General features: G+C 53.2%; 4 protein-coding genes across 4 annotated transcripts; 3 read left to right on the forward strand and 1 right to left on the reverse strand.

Moving 5' to 3' along the window:
• Nucleotides 1-1,576: 1,576 nt before the first annotated feature.
• On the forward strand, nucleotides 1,577-3,048 carry LRP88_02745 (Anp1-domain-containing protein; the record flags this gene model as incomplete). The annotated part of the gene is made up of 7 exons (XM_083239385.1): nucleotides 1,577-1,749; nucleotides 1,807-2,428; nucleotides 2,482-2,529; nucleotides 2,584-2,664; nucleotides 2,716-2,725; nucleotides 2,782-2,850; nucleotides 2,903-3,048. The coding sequence occupies 7 exons, from the start codon at nucleotides 1,577-1,579 to the stop codon at nucleotides 3,046-3,048; spliced, it is 1,149 nt and encodes a 382-aa protein (XP_083104515.1).
• Nucleotides 3,049-5,227: 2,179 nt separating this feature from the next.
• On the forward strand, nucleotides 5,228-6,082 carry LRP88_02746 (Snf7-domain-containing protein; the record flags this gene model as incomplete). Its single annotated transcript, XM_083239386.1, has 4 exons — nucleotides 5,228-5,402; nucleotides 5,465-5,669; nucleotides 5,740-5,948; nucleotides 6,000-6,082. The coding sequence occupies 4 exons, from the start codon at nucleotides 5,228-5,230 to the stop codon at nucleotides 6,080-6,082; spliced, it is 672 nt and encodes a 223-aa protein (XP_083104516.1).
• Nucleotides 6,083-8,223: 2,141 nt separating this feature from the next.
• On the forward strand, nucleotides 8,224-11,060 carry LRP88_02747 (uncharacterized protein; the record flags this gene model as incomplete). Its single annotated transcript, XM_083239387.1, has 2 exons — nucleotides 8,224-8,338; nucleotides 8,404-11,060. 2 exons carry the CDS (start codon nucleotides 8,224-8,226, stop codon nucleotides 11,058-11,060), a joined length of 2,772 nt encoding a protein of 923 aa, XP_083104517.1.
• A 279-nt stretch (nucleotides 11,061-11,339) lies between these two features.
• Nucleotides 11,340-13,205, reverse strand: LRP88_02748 (uncharacterized protein; the record flags this gene model as incomplete). Its single annotated transcript, XM_083239388.1, has 1 exon — nucleotides 11,340-13,205. One exon carries the CDS (start codon nucleotides 13,203-13,205, stop codon nucleotides 11,340-11,342), a length of 1,866 nt encoding a protein of 621 aa, XP_083104518.1.
• Between the last annotated feature and the right edge of the window lie 8,779 nt (nucleotides 13,206-21,984).

Genomic DNA, 21,984 nt, shown 5'->3' on the forward strand with positions numbered 1-21,984 from the left:
GATCTGGAACACAAGACGACGTCAGCGGAGTTGCTTGAAAGAATTCTCGGCCGATCACTTCAATGCCAGCCGCTGGGCATGGACACTTCCCTGGTCTATTTATTCCCCAGCTTATCAATCAGGTGTTCTATTTGCGGTGCCCTTCTTTTTATATACTGTAAACTGCGCCGGGACCTAGCAGAGTTTTCCCGCCAGAACTGGAGTCGGTTTAAGAATACTGGCTGCTATTTCTTTCAGCCGTCTGGGGGTGGTGTCAGCATACGGCGTTTGGTTGGAGATCTTTTACGATCAGTGGATTAGCCGCCCAGGGGAAAGGCATGCTAGTTCCGCTAGATCGGGGCCATGATGCGCTTCGGTTCATGCTGATTCTTGGCCTCTTTGGTGTACTGTAAGAATTCAAGGCTCGTATCCAGGACCTATGGAACGACGCATCAGGGTGGTATGAACATCTAGAGTATCTCGCTCGTGACTGCAGCTATTTGTCGCCGGTCTTACAGTGGTGACATGTTACGCTGGATTGGGATAATATTCTCCTACTCGTGATGGTCTTGATGGTGATTTTCGTGGTCCGTTCCACGACATGGCATCGGAACGGGTATGTTGTGTGTAGCCATTTGATAATTACCCATGGATGGCATGACGAAGCTTGATTCTCTCGAAGCACCAAGACTACGCCACCTATTTAAAGGCAATTATCGTAAGGAACAAATTAGAGAGAACATAAAGATAACTGTCTAATCATGAAACCAAAGATGATGTAATTTATCACGAATCCAGGGTAAGCCAAGATAAAACGAGGGATCCATGATGGATGTTCAAAAGACCCACTCATCCCGGACGTGGACGGCATTCGGATTCCATTATAGGGGCTGTCTGCCGCTGAAGCCGCTGAAGGACGCCGGGCGGCGGGCCCTGTGGAGCGCTTGGAGAGCACGAGAATAGTGGGGGAGGCGGCCCTGAATCGTTTCGGGGACCCTGCACCTGCGCACGCACTGGGCTCCAGCTTTGCTAAGCCAACGAGAATCTAGGCTTTTTTTGTATGCTGAGAGGGAAAGTGCTGAGCTGTCGCAATGTTGACAATGTAGTATTTTCTGGCCGGCTCCATCGTCCCTCTCGTCGCTCTGCCATCTCACGACCTGACCTGGCCGTCTTCACCAATTGGCACCGGAGCCGCCACACACTCGTTTCTACTTTAGTCTTGCTGCTGAACCTTGATCAACGCGAACAGAACATTGCATTGTTGATATTGAGCGCCGTCTTAGACACGCTAGACCCCTTTCGCGACGACCTCAGTTCCCCCAAAGCCGCCAACAAACCCCTGTCCGTAGCCATTTCAGCGTCATATCTGTCCCCGGAGGAAAAAGACGAGGGACAAACTTTTGCCTCTGGACAACGGCGATTGCGACGACTGCTGCGACATCGGCCACCACCAAGGGACAGCAGAGCCACGTGGCTTACGACGACCATCGTGCCGACGACTGCTGCTGCTGCGACGGGAGCTCTTGGATCATACACACGACGGACGACTTGACCTCGACGATTGGGTGGTGACGACGGTCCACCCGAAGCACTCGCCATGCTTCTCCCACACGGCGGGCTCAACTGGAAAGCCGCAAAGGCCCAGATGCCCCCGAGCAGAGTACTGCGTTCCAACCTGACACGGTCGCGCCTGTTGCTCCTTATCGGTGTAACTGGCATCATAGTGCTACTATACCGCAGTATTCGAGGAACACCCCCGGGACCGCAAGAGTATGGCCAAGACTCGGCACCACCTGTCCAAGAAATCCTTAGCTGACCGAGTTCCAGTGTTCGCTGCTGGGGTCCGAATAAGTCCCCCATGGAGATGACGCCGAACGAACATGCCGTGTGGAATGCTCACATGCAGACACCCGTCATCTTCAACCACCATAAGCCGCTCAAGGTCGAATCTCCTACGATCCAGCACATCGACCTGAACCCCATAACCTCGAGCCATCAGGCCCTCATCAGGAACGAGCGCATACTCATCCTGACACCCCTGAAGGATGCTGCTCCCTTCCTCGCCAACTACTTCAAGCTCATTGCCGAGCTCACCTACCCCCATCGCCTGATCGACCTCGCCTTCCTGATCTCCGACTCGAAAGACGATACACTGGCTGTCCTGGCGTCTGAACTGGACCACCTACAAAAGCGGAAAGACGAGGTCCCGTTCAACAGCATTACGGTCGTCGAGAAGAACTTTCATTTCCACCTGAGCCAGAATGCAGACCAGAGACATGCGTTCGAGGTCCAGGCTCCTCGGCGCAAAGCCATGGCCAAGGCCAGGAACTATCTCCTGGCCACCGCCTTGAAGCCCGAGCACTCCTGGGTGTATTGGCGGGATGTGGATATTGAGGAGGCCCCAAGGCGGATCATCGAGGACTTTATTGCACATGACAAAGATGTCCTCGTCCCCAGTATGTTTGTGCCCTTTCTGGGTAGAGGCGAAACTAACTGTTCTAGATATCTGGTTCCACCGTTTCGAGAAGGGTGTTGATATTGAGGGTCGATGTAAGTGATCCATATCTAGTCAATGACTTTCCCCATACTTACATCCACGGATAGTCGACTACAACTCCTGGATCGAATCGGATAAAGGTCGCAAACTCGCCGATAGCTTGCCCAAAGACACCGTCATCGTTGAGGGTCAGTAACACCAATGCGCGGGCTGGAACTCTTCTAACAGCATGCATATAGGCTACAAGGAGTTTGACACTGGACGCCAATATATGGCCAAGATGGGCAATTGGCGTGACAACAAAGACTTCGAAGTTGAACTTGATGGCATTGGTGGCGTCAACATCCTTGTCAAGGCTGACGTCCATCGATCTGGTTCGTTACCACTGAGAGCTGAACCAGGGGCAGTGACTGACATGTTCTACAGGCATTAACTTCCCATGCTATGCCTTTGAAAACCAGGCTGAGACCGAAGGCTTTGCCAAGATGGCCAAGCGTGCTGGATACGATGTCATTGGCCTCCCCAACTACATCGTCTGGCACTATGACACGCAGGAAAAGGGCAACAAGTAAAATGCTCGAACCAACGGCTCAGGCTCGAGTTGATCTCCTACGCCTCAGCATCTTCATTTGAAGGGAAGGCTGGTCCTTGGACCTGCAACTCTATACGTGGACCCATGACGTTACGCGTGTTAACGTTTCCAACTTTCAGCGGCTTCGATACAGAATACCGAGCCGAGCATGGCGAACGCAACAACCATCTTGGCGTTCTTCAGGCAACTTGTTCCATTTCATTTCGACTCGACCCGTCGCGTCTTTAATACGGTCATGCTGGCGCTATGGGATTTTTAGGAGGTGGGGTGGGCCAAAAGTGAACCAGATGCTTTTCTGTAATATTTGAATACTGGTTGTCTATTGTCAAGATTGGGTTGTGATGGATCGAATTGGGTTTGAGAAGCACGAGAAGAAGCAACACGAGTGTAGATAGAGACTTGGCGAGTCCTGGTGGGTGGATGCGGGTTGGCGGAGTCTGGAGCAGATTTGCAAATAGACAACACAACATAATTTGCACATTGAACAGGACCGCCTTGGCTTGGTCCTTGACTACTACTCTTGAGTTGACTTCGTGGCGCATCTCAAAGTGATGGCCTTTTTGTGTTGCCTGATGAGTTGACCAGGCACCTGCCCCCAACCACACGCAAACCAATATTATTCCTCTTTCTCAATCCTACTCTAATATATCGACTGTTATAATAATGCTGACGATACCAAAAACCTGTTACCACCCCTCTTAAAAGTAACCAGGGCTGCGGAGGCTGGTGCCTGATCTCTTGATCCAGTAGAACGGCCTGTTCCACCATCTATACTCATGCGACATGATCATCGTCCACTATCTTGTGCACAATATTGACCAAGAAAATTCGAACCGCCATTTTGTCCTGTTCAGGGATCTCGGCAGATGCCTAACAGAAGAAAATCGCGGTTGCGTAATGGAACAAGGCAACGACAAGATGGATGTCAGGGGTATCGTCATTAGATGGGGGAGAACCAGAGAGAAATGTAATCTGAAGTAAATTTTAAGATTATAGCAGGATATCCTGGATGACTTTGGAGGCCTATGGTGGTAAGCGTGAGCGTGAGTTGAAGATATAACCAGGCCAAGGGGCCGAGAGCGTAATGAGGGAAGTCCAAGTGTGTTGTGAGTTTCACTTCGCTTTTGGAAATTGTACCTTGACTCTCAAATATCAAAAATAGTGTGCCTTAAGTCTCCCTAATCAGGTAGATTCCAGGTCCCGTCTTCGTCAATGGGGAACTAAGTGTAAGAGCGAAATTGGAGGGTGACACAAGCTCACAAAGCATTTATCGTCGGCCAACAGTGACATAACTGTCTAAAACACAGACGCAATCTCACAAAGGCAGAAGAATGGCATCTTATCTGACCGTGAAATGTCATCTTAACTTGAAAACTCGGGGTCGTCTGGTGATTGGCCGAGGGGGTTGCTAGGTGGGAATAGCTTCACCTCTGACTCGGAGAGGTCTCGCGTGACCCAAGCTGTGGTTTCGTGAAAAGCTCGAGATGCTGACATATCCGCGTACATCCTGTGAGAGGGGTGTATAGATCAGCTCATCATTTACAGAAAAAGAACAGACATGAAAAAAAGGTATTCGGATCTTCTAGCAATGTAGCCGTGAAATAACCCTTGGTCAAGAATAATCTCGACTATCCATCATCGGAAAGCCCCCAATGAAATGATGGTCTTGTCAGTCTAGCTTGTACAAGTAAGGGCGTGGGCGAATCATACCCTTCATCTCGGGTTGGCCATGTGAAATATTGCGTCACATGATCGGGAAAATCTCGGACAAAGGCAAAGAGTGCCGTCATCCTCCCGCGAACTGGCACAGGCAACGATAAGAGTCCTCGCAGGCTGCCTCGACCCAACCTTGTCAACCACCAACCAAGACACCAGACATAACGACGACGCTGACGACGACCAAGACCGAACGAAGCGGTAGACTTGGATCACTCGACTGTCCCGAGTCTGTGTACGTCTGCCTTTTTTTCTCTGGCAAACTGCACTACTTCAAGAGCACCTTTCGGCCCAACCCCACTATCCCAGTCCGAGTCGAGGCCCCCGTCCGTTACGCCATTTTCCGGATCGACCTGTTCTTCGAGAGGAAATAGGACTCTTGCTCCTCATCCTCTCTCCTCCTCCTTCATCAACAACCCGACACAAAAACAACTACCACAAACATGTGGGGCTGGTTTGGCGGTGGCGCGGCGCAGAAGCGCAAGGACACCCCCAAGAATGCGATCCTCGGTCTGCGCGCGCAGCTGGAGATGCTGCAGAAGCGCGAGAGGCATCTTCAGACACAGATTGACGAGCAGGACGCCATCGCTCGCAAGAACGTCAACACAAACAAGAATGGTATGCGGCCCTCCCTGGAGCAACGGGACAATGCGGGGCAAGGATGCTGATGGAGATGACAGCGGCCAAGGCGGCCTTGAGGCGTAAGAAGACACATGAGCACTCGCTCGACCAGACCGCCTCGCAGATAACGACACTGGAGCAGCAAATCAACGCGATCGAGTCGGCCAACATCAACCGGGAGACCCTGGTGGCGATGGAGAAGGCCAGCCAGGCCATGGCACAGATCCACGGAAAACTTACACCGGAGAAGGTGGACGAGACAATGTGCGTCCCTGAACCCCTTCCCCAACTTTTGCTGTTTGTGAAGGAGACATTTTCTGATATCTTAATACAGGGAGAAATTGCGGGAGCACAATGCCATGAGCGAAGAGATTGTCGCCGCCATGACCAACGCCACTATCGGCGACTATGTCGACGACGTCGATCTGGAAGAGGAGCTGGAGCAGCTACAACAGGAGCAGCTCGACGAGCAAATGCTCACGACAGGCAACGTGCCCGTGTCAGATGCAGTACACAAGATGCCCACGCCAGTAAACACAGAGCGTAAGTGCCCTGAGCGGACCTTGGTCTTGCAACGAAACTAACATGTGGTAGCTCAATCGAGCAAGAAGCAGGCTGTGGAGGAAGACGACGAAGAGGCCGAGTTGCGAAAGTTGCAGGCTGAGATGGCCATGTGAGGTGACTGTTGGGCGGCTTCGGTTGTTGCATAGCATCTGGTTGGTTGGGATTTGAGCGCGGGACCACATACATTTACGCCGACTCTCCTCGCTAACAAGAGGTGAATGAAAGGGAAAGGGGGGAGGAAGGGGATGGTCTGTGAACCCCCTCGTGTCCTACAGGTCTTGTTTTATTCTGTTGGGTGTTCTGTCGGCGTTGGCGTCTGAGGCTGTTGCTGATGCTTGTTGGTTGCAAACCACTGTCCATCTTTGCCCCTTTGGTACTGGCATTAACATCGCGCTCTTCATCTCGGCGACGTTTCGCTTGATGGTTCTGCAGGCGGTGTAGGATGTGAACGCCGGGCCAGGGATATCGGTGACGCTTGGTGGTGAGCTTTCAGATGGCAGAGAATCTAGATCTTTAATGCGAATAAATCATGTAACATTCGTGCAAATGGGACGTTGCCGAGTTTGAACGGCGGACATCAGCTGAACATGTCTGCCCAGGTCCGACTTGTAAACTGTGAGTGACAAGGGGCGGAACCGCAGAGCGAGCATCTTGGCGAACTCCCATATGATATGACGGAGTCCACGTCAAGAAGGCCCAAAAACCAGGCCCCATGTCAAGGTATGGAAAAGCAGCACGATCGACATGTTCTCTGGCTACCAGAAGCACAAGCAGGGCTTGATGTGGCCACCTCGCTGTCCAGATGTGTGGGTCGGGCCGCTTTCTTTTTGGATTGATGGCGGGATCTCTATCTCGTCACCGAAACAAGGCCCAGCCGAAGAAAACGGGGGATCCTGATTGCTTGGATAATATAATCTCGTCTCGAGAGATCTCGCAATGGGCCGAGTGGAGAGCTTGGTTCTTTCAGCCGGGCCGTTGGGTGGCCCCCTTCAGGTAGGTTGGATGTTAGTTGTCTTTCCATGTTAGAGCTGCGGAAGGATGCCGCAAGGACTGAGAGAGACGTGGAAGCCCAAAACAAAGTACCCGGAGACAGCAAGTCGGCCAGGCGCCTTCAACTGAGTCCGAAACTTGGGGCCAAGGGTCGTCACATTTTGCTGGATCTGCAGAAAGAAAGTGGCCTGCGCCGAGAAGGCCTGCATTTCGAGGTTACAGCGCCGCCGCCATTGGACGGAGGTGTATCACGTGACAACCCAAAGCCTGTTTCTGGTTGGATGGTTGGCTCTCAGCGGCTGGCGCCGTAGTGGAGCCCCCTCCCGCGTTTAAGCGGCGCCTAAGGGAAACGGGTCAGCCTCAGCCACTCATGGTGCGAACCCTAACCGCCGCCGCGAACGTCGTGGGTCTCAGCCTGGGGTGGCCTCTCCTCCCTTCAACGGCGGTCGACTGACATGTACTGTTGGCGCTGCAGGCTGCAGCAGGCGGAGAGGACCATTTTCCCTTCGAAAATAGCCCTTCCCGGTTCCAAACCTTTTCTTTCCTTTTGCAACCATGACGCAGAGACTCCCCCGGTACCATGCGGGACCTCGTGGCCCGCCCTGGCGGCTCTGTGACCGTCGTAGGCCCTCGAGCTGAGGGAGGCTTGCAGGACTCACAACGCCATGTAGGCCAGCAAGCGCTGACCTACCTTGGGAGCCTTGTCGCGGAACTTTGCGGGGGTGTAGCAGCGCGGCGGCTGGGAGAGTAGGCCAGGTGTGATTCGGTTCATATGTCTCCCATGTTTCCAACCTACCCCCCGGTGATGGTGTTTCGCAATTCTTCCCTCTCTCTCTTTGTTCCTTTCACTCCATATGCTGTGTGTCCGTCGTTAACTCCCACAAGACCGTTTTTTTTCTTTTCTTATTTTTCCTTGGTCTTAATAGTTCTCTTGTGGTCTTGTTGCGGCTTCTCATGAATACACTCCGTTGAGATGCTGGCCATCTCTCTTAATAGGATCCCCTTCCTTTTAGGTGTGTTAACGCTGACGCCACCCAAATACTGTGGTCATGACTGACAGTCTACTCTTTAGATGTTTCTTTGTAGAATGGCCAGAAGGCCATTTTTCTTCCCCTCGCCATGGTTAATCTTCTATACGACCGCCGTGTTGGCAGCTAGCCTACCGAGCGAAGCCGGGCGCTATATCCCCAGCTGCGCAGAGGAATGTTTCGCCTCGTTCCTCTCAGTCAACTATGCGTCTACAGGCTGCGATAGCAACCTGACGATGGACTGCATGTGCTCTCGGATAGGCGCCACGGGCTTTACACTAGGCGAGGGCGCAATGCAGTGTATCTCTGCTGAGCGATCAGTTGGATATTGTTCAGAGAGGGAAGCAAGCGGTATGTCTTACACGGAGAAAGAAAGCAAAGATCCAAGACTTACAGCAACACAGACCGGATAATAGAATTGGCGTACGATATGTGCAATGGACGGCCCGATGCCATCAGCCCGACACAACGCACCATTACAGCAACGCTCGTTTTGGCTCCCTCAGGAGGAGTCATCACATTCCCATCCGTGACAGTCACTGAACCCATTGAACCTACTGCGTCCAATGTACCGCACCATAGAAGCTCCAGTACTTCATCTTCTCAAACATTACCGACGACCCTCGTTGTCGACACATCGTCGCCTCCTCCGCTGCCCATTACGAGAACATCTACGAAACGGTCAGCAAGCAAGGATCGCGATACTACCACTTCAGACGAAGAATCGGAATATCCCACGGATATTGCATTCATCACCGAACCGCCGACTTCTTCAGGTGCCTCGACCGACGATCCGACTACCTTGTCGACCATTTATAGCTCGACATCAACGACAGAAACAGCAGCCACCACGTCCACTGAGGCGCCAGCTGGCGGCGCTGGTGGCAAGGATAAAGATGATAAGGATTCAGGAAAGCTCTCCAGTGAGCAAGTTGCCGGTATCTCGGTCGGTGTCCTCGCTGCTGCCGGGGTCGCTGCCGGAGCCATCGTCCTAGCGAGATACTACCGTCGCAAGAACCACCCCAAGGCCAAGACCGGATTCCTCCCCATGCGAGATACCTGGGGCTACAAACCGGAAGACCCTAGGAATGGTGGCGGACATGACTCCTGGATGATCCATCAGATGCGCCCGACCCTCGATCCATCAGTTCCTCCACCGCCACCACCCGCTTATAACAGAAAGAGTCTCAGACCCAGCACCCTTGGTCTGGCAATCTCACCAGCCCCCTCAAGTCGTACCGCCCACTCATCGCCCCTGAGGAGGATATCCAAGTTGCTTCCAGCAAAGCCAGTTCTGCCAAGCCTTCCTCTCAAGATCAACAAGGAGAAGTCCCCTCCGCTACTCCAGCCAGAATGGGACGACCACGAGCACCATAATGTCGGCTCATCTAGCCAAGAGAACGTCTCTCACATGCCTGCACCGCCAGCGCTCTCTTCAGCTGCAGGTGTAGGTTCACCGTCGAGGACTAAGCCGACACCACCTAAGCTGCACATCACCACGTCCAGCAACGCCGGCCGCAGGAGTAGCAACAACAACCGCGAGAGCAACGTGACCGAGTTTGAAGAGGACCGGACCTCGTTCTCAGCAAACACCAACTCGACGCAGGTCTGGCGGCCGCCGCCTACGACGCCCATCTCTGCGGGCACGTTCTATGTTGCTGACCAGTACGGGAACTGGGTTCTTGGTAATTCTAAACGCGCGTCTGTCATTGCTCGAGGCTCACAAGGCTCCAAAGAGTCGCAGGAGGGTGTGCCGCCAAAGCCGCCGCCCAAGGATGACAACATGTCGTCTGCTGGTCTGGCTAGGTCTCGATCTCTCGCTCCTGCGGCAGAGATCCGTCCCGCTGGCGTTCCACCAAAGGAGAAGCCTGCTGGTCCTCGCCCTCAGTATCCGTCTCCTTTCTTCTCGTCTCAGAACCATCCTCGGCGGAACATGACTACGCGTCGCTCCATGACCCGGAACCTGACTCGGCCGCGTGAAGACTCGAGCAGCAGCAATGTCACCACCATCACCACCTCATCTGAAGAACCCGCTCCGGTGCCTGCCGTAGCCGCCCTCTCTCAGGAGCAGCAGGCCACACTCTCACCCGTTGTCGAGTCTCCTCCCCGTCAACCCAGGATCCCGCCTCGAGACCCCCGACGGATGAGCCAGATGAGTGACTACAACAGGAGATCTGGCCCGCCTACGCGCCATCTTGTCTATCACCCTCCCGGGCAGCCCAGTCCAACTCTGGGAATGATGCAAGCTCCACAGCAACAGCAACTGAACGAGCCCGAGGTCATTCCAAACGTTGGACTTGAACAGGATTCTCCCTCGATGCGCCTCGTTGACCCTTCTCCTCCACCAAACGAGGATGAGGCCTACAACGCTCAACCCATGAACCCGAACCGTTCTCAGGTCTCTCCTTTCTACTTTGATCCTCCTTACCCTCAGCCTCTCAACACTATGCATCAGCCTATCAACACTAGTCACGCATCTCAACATCGCCGTTCCGCCTCTGGCTCTCAAGCTCAGACATATCGACCATACCAACGGCCTCCTTCGCATAAGCCGTCTCCTAGACCTCAGTCCAACTGGCAGGCCGCTCAAAGACTGCCCCAGTCTTACCAGTCCTTCCAACAACAGCAACCCATCCATCCACATCAACGACAACCCCCCAACATATCCTTCCAGCGCCAGCCGCCTCAAGGATACCAATCTTTCCAGCCCAACCCCAACCCTCCATACCCGCGCAACTCTGCGTACCAATCGTTCCAATACCAACAACAGCCACAGCCGCAGGCCCAGGTCCAGCAGCACTCACAAATCCACCCTTCACGCGTCCAATACCAAACCTACAACCCTTCACCAACCACGAGCCAGCCACGATCCGGTGACTCGACCCTCCTTGCCAAGCGCCTCGGCTCGGACCGTGCCGCCAACATGTCCATAGGCACTGATTCACCCAAAGCCTCCAAATGGCGCCGCGAGGACCCCAACCTGACTCCTCCTGGATTTCCCTTGTCCCCTCACTGGAAGCCGACCTTGACACCAACTCGGCGCGGAGATGACCTGTACCTGAACGTGCAGTAGGGAAAATGAATTTACGCAATGCATCTTTTGTTTGTCAACACATACCAACATAGTTTATTCCCTTTTCTTTTTTAAGTAGAAACCCATATTTGTATCATTAGCTACTATCACGCACCAGCTGCTGTAATGAGCCTCAGCCATAGACTGGATGAATATTTGCCGGAACCGCAATGGGAAGTTATTAGGGAAGAAAAGAACATTCTGTATTTGATAAACGTTCATTCTAGGTTCCTAACTTGGTGTCTTCAAGCCCTCAATCGCTCTTCGTGCCTTCAAGCCTCAATCCTTTCTGCTACTGCTTGGTCCCGCTTGTGCCTCGTCTTCATTCTCCTCTTTGACTGTCTGTCCCATGACACATTCTCTCTCAACAAACTGCCGTGGCTGGGCTGGCTCACTCGGCGTTGCCACGGGATCGAGCATGTCCAGTTCCATGTCATGGAATGTCTGGTCGCTGCTCTGATTGCTGCGACGGAGACGACTTCCATGCCTTCTCAAGCTTCCTCGCTTGAAGAGCCCATGATCGATTCGACGCATGTCATCGATATGATTTTCGAGTGCTGCATCCACAGCATCTAGTCCTTGATCCAATGTGTCACGGTTAAGATGCACGCCTGCATCGATAAGCTTGTTCCTCCGCCGGATGTCCTGCCACCGCGTCATGTTGCCCATCTCCAACACATTCATTCGACGATTCTTCCCCATGGGATTGCCCATCATGACAGGACGCCAGGCGAAATCCTCCTCCATCATGGCTCGTAGGTCGTTGGGCATGGAGGCACGGCGCTTTGTAGACCGTCGCCGGGCTTGGGTCAACCTGTCCATTTCCTCCGACTTGGACCGAGGTATAATGAGGACGTTCTTGAAACGGATGAGAACAAGTAATAGTAGAGCTGTCAACAGGAAGAGTATGCCTGCCACAATGCCAGTGGCAACTTGTTGACCAAGCTTTCGCTGAATATGGCCACCCAGGGCAGTTGAACCCGCCGCAAGAACGAAGGCCAGTGAATGGATAATCGCAAACCCTGATGTGACTCTTGGAAAAGACGAGTAGTTGGTTCTTCTCTGGTCTTGGTTAGTGGGATCACGGTGTCGACCAACCATCCCTGGAGACAAGTCTGAAGTGTCAAAAGTCTCCATGATTAAGCCATTGCACTCGGAGACTGCGAGGCAAGATAAGAACCCAATGCACAGGGCAAAGAATGTAGGCGCACCAGCATTGATCGGCGGCCCAGATGAAACAGCAGTGTAGCAGGCGCCGCCTATGGGCAGAGAGACTGTAAAGAGGGCCCGGCGGATGAGATGAGATGACCAGGCAACTTTCTTGTCTAGAGTTTCGCGGCTGGAGTTGACTCGTCGGTTTCGGGACCTGGAGAAGATACTGGCCTTCTGGAAAGGAATAGCAAGAAGGGCTCCAAGCGTGACCGAAGCGACATGAAGGCCAACGTAAGGTGATCTCAGGCGGTAAAATCGCGAGACAAGTGAACCTAGAAGGATGATAACGAGCACCACTTGGGCGTAGATCCACGCGACGTAGATCGCCATCACCGCAAAACCGGGCTGCTGAAGCATCTCAATGGATAGTCGAATCCCATGGTACACCTCTTCACCCCACCACTTGGGGCCTGTTTTGACTCGATGCATCATGATCTCTCCTCGAGCTAGCCGGCGTGAAACATCCTCTCCAGTTCGCACCTCCGCAATAGACCGCCGGTAAGGTGATCGACGAACCTCGGGGCATGCGACATTGAGGAGGAGCACCACTGCAATGAACATGATGCTGACGTAGAACCCCCAGGCCGGCGGATGCCTGTCGATGATGGCTGCCCCGATGAGAAAACCAAGGCCAAGAGATCCAATCCATGACCATGTCCAAATACCGAGCCAAACACCCATGCCTCCTCCATGTCTCCTCGCATCAAATTGGTCAACCACCTCCTGATGGGGATGCTTGCTCATCAACGACGCTCCAAACAGATCTGTCAGAACCGAGTGGAAGTTCATGCTGGCAAACCCAAGCGAGCCTCCCATCAAAGTACGAGAAGCCAGCAGCAACGCCCTCCATGAGGCAGTGTTGGTTAATCTTTGACTGCTGACGGCAATGGCCTGTGGGAAGAGCAAAGGCATTGCAATGATGAGACTCGCCATGACGTATGGTTTTCGGCCATGAAGGAGCGGTAGTGGCCAGAGGAAGAATGACGGCAACGCCAAGGCAAGAAAACACCCTGTATTTCCATGAACAGTTAAATGAGATTGATCCACGATGTAGTACTGAATCGATGGGACGAGACCAGTGTAGATTCCAAGTATGACCCCAATGAGGGCGGTGCTCAGGCAAGCAACTGAGGCAACAAAACGCTTGCGGATGGGCGACTAGTCCCTTGCGATCGGCTGTCGCTTGTGTGACTTTGGAAGACTGAACCCTTGCATGTTGCGTAAACTGACATGGGATCTTCTTCGTAGGCTGATCCCGTGCTCGCCGTGGACTTTTCGGTTGGCAACTTCGTGACCAGCGACCACGTCTTGACCAGTGGCATTCCGGCTAGCAGAGGTAGCAGTTGCAGCTTGCTTTTGTAATGGCTGCGCCCCCTGAATGTTTCGATTTGCATTGATCAGGCTCATGAAGATGCTGGCGCCTGTGACATTCCCTTCTGTCAAGGCTCCTTCCTGGCTTTGTTCGGCCTCCAAGAGCCTGCTGGATCGTCGACTTGGACTGTTTTCTGCCGACAACTCCAAAATCTCAACAGGGGGCGGCCGATCTCCCAACATTCTGATTCTAATGTTCTGATATGCTCCGGAGTAGCTTTTGACAATGTCAGCTAACCGAGGACGCTTAGAAGAGTATGTATAGGACGCTGCATGTTTGTATCCAGGCCTTCTCGGGCAAGGGGCATCGTTCATGTCAGCAATAGACAAGTTGGCACTTTCTTGAGCGCTATGCATCGACTGTTCACTTAAAGAACTCGACCGACGAGGTTCGTTGGAGGGGGAATGCAGCCGATCCTTATGAATATTGACTGCAGCCTCAGACTGGTCAGCAACTTGCGAAGCAAGCGAAAGAGCTTCGCCAAGGAGTCTTTCAAGGTCGCTGATAGCGCGTTTGAACATGAGACTGTCTACTCGAGGTTCTGATCTGCCGGATAGAGTGGACTTTCCCGATAGCCTACGAGTAGCTATGTTGCTCGGAAGGACCGGCTCAGAAGGGCGTCGATGGTCGACAAATGATACTTTGGATGACCTCCTTCGGGTTGGGATGTCTGTGAACTTTGGGCTATATTTAGAAGATGAGCCATTCAAATTCTTGAGCCACTGGGTAGTCCGTTTGAAGTCCAGTATGGATCCCAGTGATCTGCGCCGGCTTGACGAATTTGTTGAGCTGGCTCGGGACTTGTCATGCGGAGCCTGGCAAGGAGGTTTTGTTCTGATCTCAAACTGAACCTCACTGCGCGCACCCTTGGACGAACTCATTGACGTGCGGGGTTTGCGTGCTTGACCGTATTCGTTCGGATCTCGGGAGGAAGTGTTATTTCCGTATTCAGATCGGGTTTCTGTATGCTCCAGGCTTGGATCAAAAGCGCAAACCTTGCTTGTCCCACGATATTGCAGGTCTAGGTCGTCTCCAAAATGTTTCCCGTAATCTAGTGGCCAGTAGTTGAAGTCAGGGCGCCCTTTCACACAAAGTTGCTGTCCTCTAATATGAGGGATCGTCCTCTCTTTGCTTGTTTCGTTGGGATCGCCGCTTCGAAGACTTTGGGACTTCTAGTCGCCTCCTAGATGGATATCGGAAGACTCAAACGAACCGTTGTCTGGGAAGGGCCAAATTGGTATTTCATCTTGGCTTGCTTCTCCAACACCGCATGAGTCTGCTGCATCATCATATTCCCGAGAATGTGTCGAGGCATCAGGACGTTGAGGTTCAGTTAAAGATTCTAAGCGGATCAAATCCGTAGCTGGAATTGAAAGCAACGACTGCCCATCATGCGGTAGCATGAATGGAGATGGTGTGCTGGGCGAGGAGGCGAATCCTTCGACCGAAAAGGAGTTTTGATTGTCGTGCTCCGCCGCCAGATTGCTGGGTTTGAAAGTCATCTCTTCGGGCTCAGAGACTGGACTCAGCACCGGAGGGGCTGGACAGTCTTTTTCGACAATCATAGGAACGCTCGCGGAGGTTTTGAGAAGGTGGTGCCGGAAGCCCGAGCCTTGAATTTGCCTCGGCTCATCGAAGTGCTTTGGGTTGTCGACATAGTGCCTCGGCAGGTCCATACCGTCCCTCGGTAGCTCCAACGATGAGCGCCCACTGGGGGCAGGAGTATGATCAAAGTCACCAGTCTCCATCTCAAGTTGCCCCTTGGGCAGCTGAGCTTCGGTGTGACTAAAGAACGTGGAAAACATGGCAGATTTCGGCGTGCCTGGTGTTGGTGAAACAGACGGTGGTGAAATGTGTATCACGGTAACAGGACTGTTTGTCTGGCGGAGATGCGATGGTATTGCTAGCTCAGAGGACATTGGCCGAGTAATGCTTTCGCAAAGCGGGTAATTGAAGACAGTATTAACGATTATTGGGGGACGTCAGTTGGCGAAGTCAGTTGCTGGGATATTCGACCACTGGACATGAGGGGTTCCAGAGAGAGTTTCATGTGCGACCAAGATCATGATATCGGATTATGGATATTGCATCGAGCGGTAGAGAAGGTGAATTAGGAAGCGGATGGTGAAGAGGGTGGGAAGAGGAAAAGGGAAGGGGTTGGTTGATGAACAATGATGGAGAGGTTTGGATGCATCGTTTGGAGCAATGATGGAGTTGATTACCCTGTTCCTTGAGAAATGGCAGGTGCAATTGAGACGACCACTTTTCTTCGTAGCCGCCTGCCTACCTACTGCCTCGTATGTTGTTCTCACAAATGACCGCCTATGTTGTTGCTGCGGGAAAGTGCTTCTGACTCCAGCAGGCAAGAACTAGGCATCAAGAGAACAAAACACCAAGGATGACCACCACGACATTTACACTTTCACTAGTGCTTCCTACGGACTACAGTACACCACCGTAACTATGATCATGAGTCGAGATGAATTGACCAGCACTCTTCGCATGACTTGGGTGCTCGGTCGCATTTTCGCGACGATGTTACTCCGTCTAAGTGATATCATCCCATGACCTTGGAAACCTAAGCGCAAGAAGCGCCCTTGTCCATGAAAGCGTCTCTCCCACTTCACGAAAAAAACGCCTTGAGCCCCCCACTTAACGTCATACCCCGGCTCTTCTCTTCAAAGAAACCCGCCCGAACGGCGCCCCCTTGGTTTGGGATTCCCGGAGTCGCCACCCGTCAGCAACAGGCCCCGCCGTTCTGACATTGGCTCGGTGCAGGTGCCGAGACACGGCTTCGCTCACCTTGGAACCCTCCTTCACCTTGTTCTCACATCATCCTTCTTTTTTTTCCTCTTGGCTCAACGTCCGCCCTGCAGGCCGATCTTCGACACCGAGGCTAGACCTGCATGCATGCAGGCAAAAAAGGTTCCCCGTGCTTAGGCAAGCAGTGACCGACCCTATTCTGTCGATATCTCCGAGTAGGGGGGCATTGAAAATATCCAATGACATTAGGCAAACACGTCGCTGCCGGGGATGGATTGCTTCAAGATCACCACATCATGTATCTCGGATCCGCCACTCTGCTGTGAGATGTTGTTGCTCCTGATCATCACCGTTACCCGAGACATGGGTGATGAGCCGCATCGCATCCGTCTCTGGCATGGCATGGCATGACATCGCCTTACGGTGTAATGTAGGTACTGTACCACTGACAAGGGGGCTAAAAACAAGGTCCCGAGGCTTGTCTTCGCCGTCCATCTCCAAGCACACCCCTCCATGTTTCCCAAGGCTGCAACACCCAATCCCCAAAACCCCAAACATCCCTGCCCGCCCCGAAACCCGTCCGATCATCTCACACCCCAGCCATCCATCCATCCCATCCTCCTTGTGCACCGCGCCAGTGCGCCTAATCTGCCCCCCGCGCAACGCGCCTAAACCCTCACCGCCCGCAAATCATACCAGCCTCCAGCCCTCCCTGCGTCTGCGTCAAGGTTGTCTCTCGCTAGCTCGTCTAGTGTCATCCCAGGCTCCGCCAGACTGGTTCCGTTCGGCGAACACATCCATCCCGCGTCGCCCGATCAGGAAACTCACTTTGGGGCGCAGCCTATTAATAGAAGCTGTCCATTTCAGGGCTCAAGCCAAGTTTGAACCCATCCATGAATGAGCGTGCGCTCTGTCGCACCAGAAACGATGGGCCTCGACGCCTCTGCCGAAGCCTCTTCTGCTGCAAGGCTGTGACTATTGATGTGGGTGATTTTGTTTTTAGGCTTGTCTGCCTTGTCAGTCCGACCATGAACTCAGAAATAGCAATCGGGCGCTTGAAAGAGGCCTCCTCTTGCGATGCCGTACACCAGAAGTTGGATTTCAGCTTCAGCCTGACTCTGCGGCTATTGGGGTCCATTCCTGCGTAACTCGAATAGATCCGCCATGATCTCCCTTGCCGGACAACAAGCCCACTTGCGTTAAACTCGGCCACGAGACCGAGGTCTGTGAAACTCGGTGGCAGGCTGGTGGAGAAGACCTGATGTGACTGTGCTTGACCCACTTTGACCGACAATCCCGAGTCACGAGCATGAGTTTCACCTCTGTCTGGACTCGGCCGATTGTTATGCCCTGCCCAATCAATCCCAGCTTAATTTAATGAATTCACGCCAAGAAGCAAGCAAATAGATGAGAGGTTGACAGGATAAATTTCATGTTTCTATAGGATCCATTTTGGGAACACCAGCGCCCCAATCCCTGCTGTCGTTTGTGAATGTCCTTGTCCGTGACAAGGGGACTGCAGCCTGCGCAGTCTATCTGAATTGATAGTACAACATCGTGATAATGTATGAGACCCTGGGGGATCAAACCGGAAAATGCCGGCGAAAGAGACAAAGCCCAAGAAAGAGTACAAATGGGGGTAACAAGGAGACTTCCCTGCCAAAGAAAGAAACAACATCTAGCCAGCCAAACATCGTCTCCGTCATTTGCAAACAAGAACCCTGGCCAGACCCTGCCAGTTCGAAATGCAAAACGCCCAAGATATAATCCAATAACCCTAGAAGAACGGATCGCCCAGTCTCAAAAAGGGCGTCCAAGAAGTGAAAAGAAGAAAGGACCAGCAGAAGTGGTCGAGCAGCCAGAAGCCAATTCCAGTGGCATCGCTAAGTCCAGCGCTCAAGAAGAAAAATCCAACCATCCAAAAGGGCCGCGAGGCCTTCAGCATATGCTGATCAAGAATATAACCAATGTCCATGTTTTGCGTCGTCATTCCATGACTTGTTTCCAGCCAAGCGAGAAAAAAGAGCCCCAAAATCAACCCATCGCTGTGCAGAAGAAAAGGAAAAGGAAAGCCCTGGAAAGTATGAGAAGAGAGATTTGAGACCGTCGACAAAGGCCCAATGCAACCAGCCGGAAAAGAGGAGAATCGTGTCATGCAAGGAGAAGGCCGTAATGTGAGAGGAGGATACAGCGCCACAAAAAGTCGAGGCTGAATCCGTTTGCTTCATGGTCGAGTAGAGGCGTTTGGTCGTGATTATAATCGTATCAATGTCGTAGTCTCGTTGCCATGTCTTCGGTAACGTCGTTGCAAGCCTTATGGCGAGAGAGGACAGCAAGAGGAGTCGCCGGTGGAGGAGAGAATTAAGTATGATGTCGAGAAGCATGCGGAGCGCTCAGATGCCGATCAATTGAAGCCCAAAAGTCAACGACTCAACGGCGGGTTCCAGCAAGTAAGGAGGAGAGTTGCGACGGGTTGAACGAGCAGATGTAGCAAACCCAATCGTTAAACTCAAACCGGATGAGCCGCGGAGAGTGCCACGCTTGGCATCCAGTTACCAAAGACAAGACTGTTCATTGAGAATAGCCACTGTAGTAACCAGAGTCTGAGTAGGCATGGCTGCACGGTGATGCATACTGGGCAGCGTGTCCCGCGTGTGCGCTGCAAGCGTAGCCAACAAATATTGTTCGCTGCTCAATGGGGTGGCCAGGACGGCCGTATGATGCACAACGGTCAATGGCGTGCTGGTAGTAGAGGCATCGGCAGGCCGAGTAGAGCTCAACTAGTTGATAGCACATGATGATGATCTTCGGCCTGGATGTTGGCCTGGCGTCGGGTCAAGTGGAGAAGAACGGAGATTGGAGGTGAAGGAGATGTTCAAGCGGCTGTTTCGAGATGTTTGCTCCGGAGCGTGTTGGTTCAAGTCGTCAAAGCCAGGCAGATGAAGTAAGGCGGTTGGTTTGTGGTGATGCGTGAAGTGAGGTAGGTAGGCTGGAGGAGAGGATGGAAGAGAAGGATGGAGACCTCAGGACAAGACAGTGAAGAAGCAAAGGAGAATGGCTTGCTTTATGAATGCTGTGAATAAAAGGATAGATGATGAGTGAGGATAGAAGCTATTAGCGTCTCGAGGCATCGCAACCTTATAGGCCTTGCTTGTAGCCTGGAGGACAGTAGGACCATGATACCGACACGCCCCTATGTAGGGCGGAGGGCATGAAAGAAACCCCCCAGACTGGCATCAAGGCACCAGTGACGCCAGAGACGCCAGTGAGAATGCACGAGAGAGAGATAGCCGCAACTGGTGTCTGACTGTCATGACAGGTGACATAGGCTCCTCGTAGGCGTGGGGAAGACCAAGACCCACAGAGCCAAAGGTCCTTAGCAAAAGATGCCTTGGGCTTGGGCTTGGCCATTGGAAAGAATGACAGGGGGTGGGGGGTCCATTCATTCGGATGGGGAGGCTTTGGAGGCTTTGACCCTTTGACCATTTGGGCCATGTGTGTCGAGCGCCCTGTGCCATGATCTGTCCTGGGATCCTAGAGAGTCCTGCTTGTCCGTCCCGGAACGCTTCTGAGGTAGGTATGAGCGAGCACGGGCTGGCTTGTAAGGCGCAGCACGGTGTGGATGAGGTGTAGCCTGGGTACCCGTACCGGGGTGCAGGGGTACAGGGAACAAGCTGCCAAGAACAAGTGAGAAGTGGTTCCAGATATCCTCGGCGTGAGGAGTCACCATTGGCCTGTGGCAGAGTTGAGCTGCAGAAAGAGCTGACGGAGCGGCCAGGGGCCCTGATGACGGACTTGCAACCACGTCGGCCGGACTGCTGTTGCTGCTGCGCTACTGTACTGTCCTGTAGCTATGTACGGCACTGCACAGTACCAATCTCTCCACGGTCGGCCGAGGCGCCAAGTTTCTAGACAGTCTCGGACGAAGCTTGTGATGGCGACCGTGTCATTGTCGCGATTGACGAGCCGCCGTCGAGATTGAATTGGCGCGGGACGATGAATTGCTTGGACAAGAGCGGTTGCGGTGCGCGGAAGCTACGGATTATACCCTGCGCGCGCATACGTAATGAGCCGCGCCTGTACTGAGGAAGCTCAAGGCTCAAAGCAACCTCCCTTACGCGCAAGGCGATGACGAAGGGGAAAAAGAAGTTGTAGCGAGAACAAAGGTCGCTTCGCTTCCATCCGTCGCATAGCATCCCGCGTAGGTGCAGAAAAGAGGGTGCAATTGCGTCAGAACTTTGGGACTTTGGAGCCCGAGTTAGTCATTCACTAGAAGGCAATGGTTCGCCCGGTGGCTTTGGCATGCAACTTCCTTCACGAGATCACACGTGCCCCAGGCAGGCCAGGCAGAGATATCCGCAGCTTCCACTGATAACTCTGGTTTCACCTCTCCATCACACCCACAAGCGGACAGCAAGGCTTTGCTTTGATGAGTCTTGTTTGTTGTGCGACAAGGAGTTGACAGGACGGGACCATTTCACCTTGGCTCCATGCTTGCTTGCGACAACTGAAAAGACCCCCCAGCCACGCAAACTGGCCGTTGATGCCTATGGATGGATGGATGCCTTTCTGCAGCACCAGAAGAGGCGACGCAACCTCGTCCCTTCCGCAGCATTCCTCCGCCGTCTCCGGCGACCGACCACGTCCGTGATACACGCTCCTTCTTCTGCCGCTTCCGAACAAAGAAAACGTCCCCGGCGGCTGACCGACGATGTGCGAGAGACTTTGACCAGCGCGCCAATCAGAGACTGCAGACGCTGGGTTAGCGACTCTTCAGCACTGATCCCTGTTAGTCGGCACTTGGTGGTGGTGGTAGTGGGTGTCGGGGGCATGCTGCGCCCATCGCCCTGACCCTAGCGGTTCTCTTCTCTCCATCAGTCGGGTCCATCTGGCTCCTCGATCCTGACCTGGTGTCTCGTTTCCTGTTTCGTTTCTGGTGCAGTGGTGTTGCAGAAGGAGACGCCACGAGCCCAACTCCATGGTCCACGGGCAGGGAATCTTGGCTGCCGACTGGCCGCCCAGTTGATGGGTCTGAATCCGGGAGCCATGTCAACGGTGCAGGAGGGATTCAGGGATTCCGGATTGACGACTTGCTGTTGCTTCCAGGCATCCTAACGTCGTGCATCTGCAACTTCTATTAATTCGCCTCCTCTGTATCGTGATTGGCTCATCATCTCTCCCGTATCGATCCATACCGGCAGGGCTGCATTAAGGGGTACAGAATTGCAGGCAGTCTATTGTGTTAGTGAATCGAGCTGACTTTGCCTTGCAGGTCTTCTCGGCGCTATTATCACATCGATATTTTGGGTGCCGTCCATTCGCAACCCGGATGCCCCTTTCGAGAACGGGGATGCAGCATCGTTGCATATCCCGCGCTTCGCATACAAACAAGTCACTTCTCTTACTCTGGCAATACTTGGAAGTGTCTGGAATTGGGTGCCACACTCTTATCCCCAATTCTCTTGCTGACAGCCACAGTAGAGTGATCCCTGTCTCCCATAGGGCTGTGTCCGCAGTCAACCCCCGACCTTGGCAATGCTTGCCCACTTGCTTGCTTCTTGTCGTTGGTTCTTACTG

The sequence above is a fragment of the Fusarium phalaenopsidis genome (assembly GCF_050370095.1).
Source record: "Fusarium phalaenopsidis strain FUZ10S chromosome Unknown contig_32286, whole genome shotgun sequence".
Lineage (NCBI taxonomy): Eukaryota > Fungi > Ascomycota > Sordariomycetes > Hypocreales > Nectriaceae > Fusarium > Fusarium phalaenopsidis.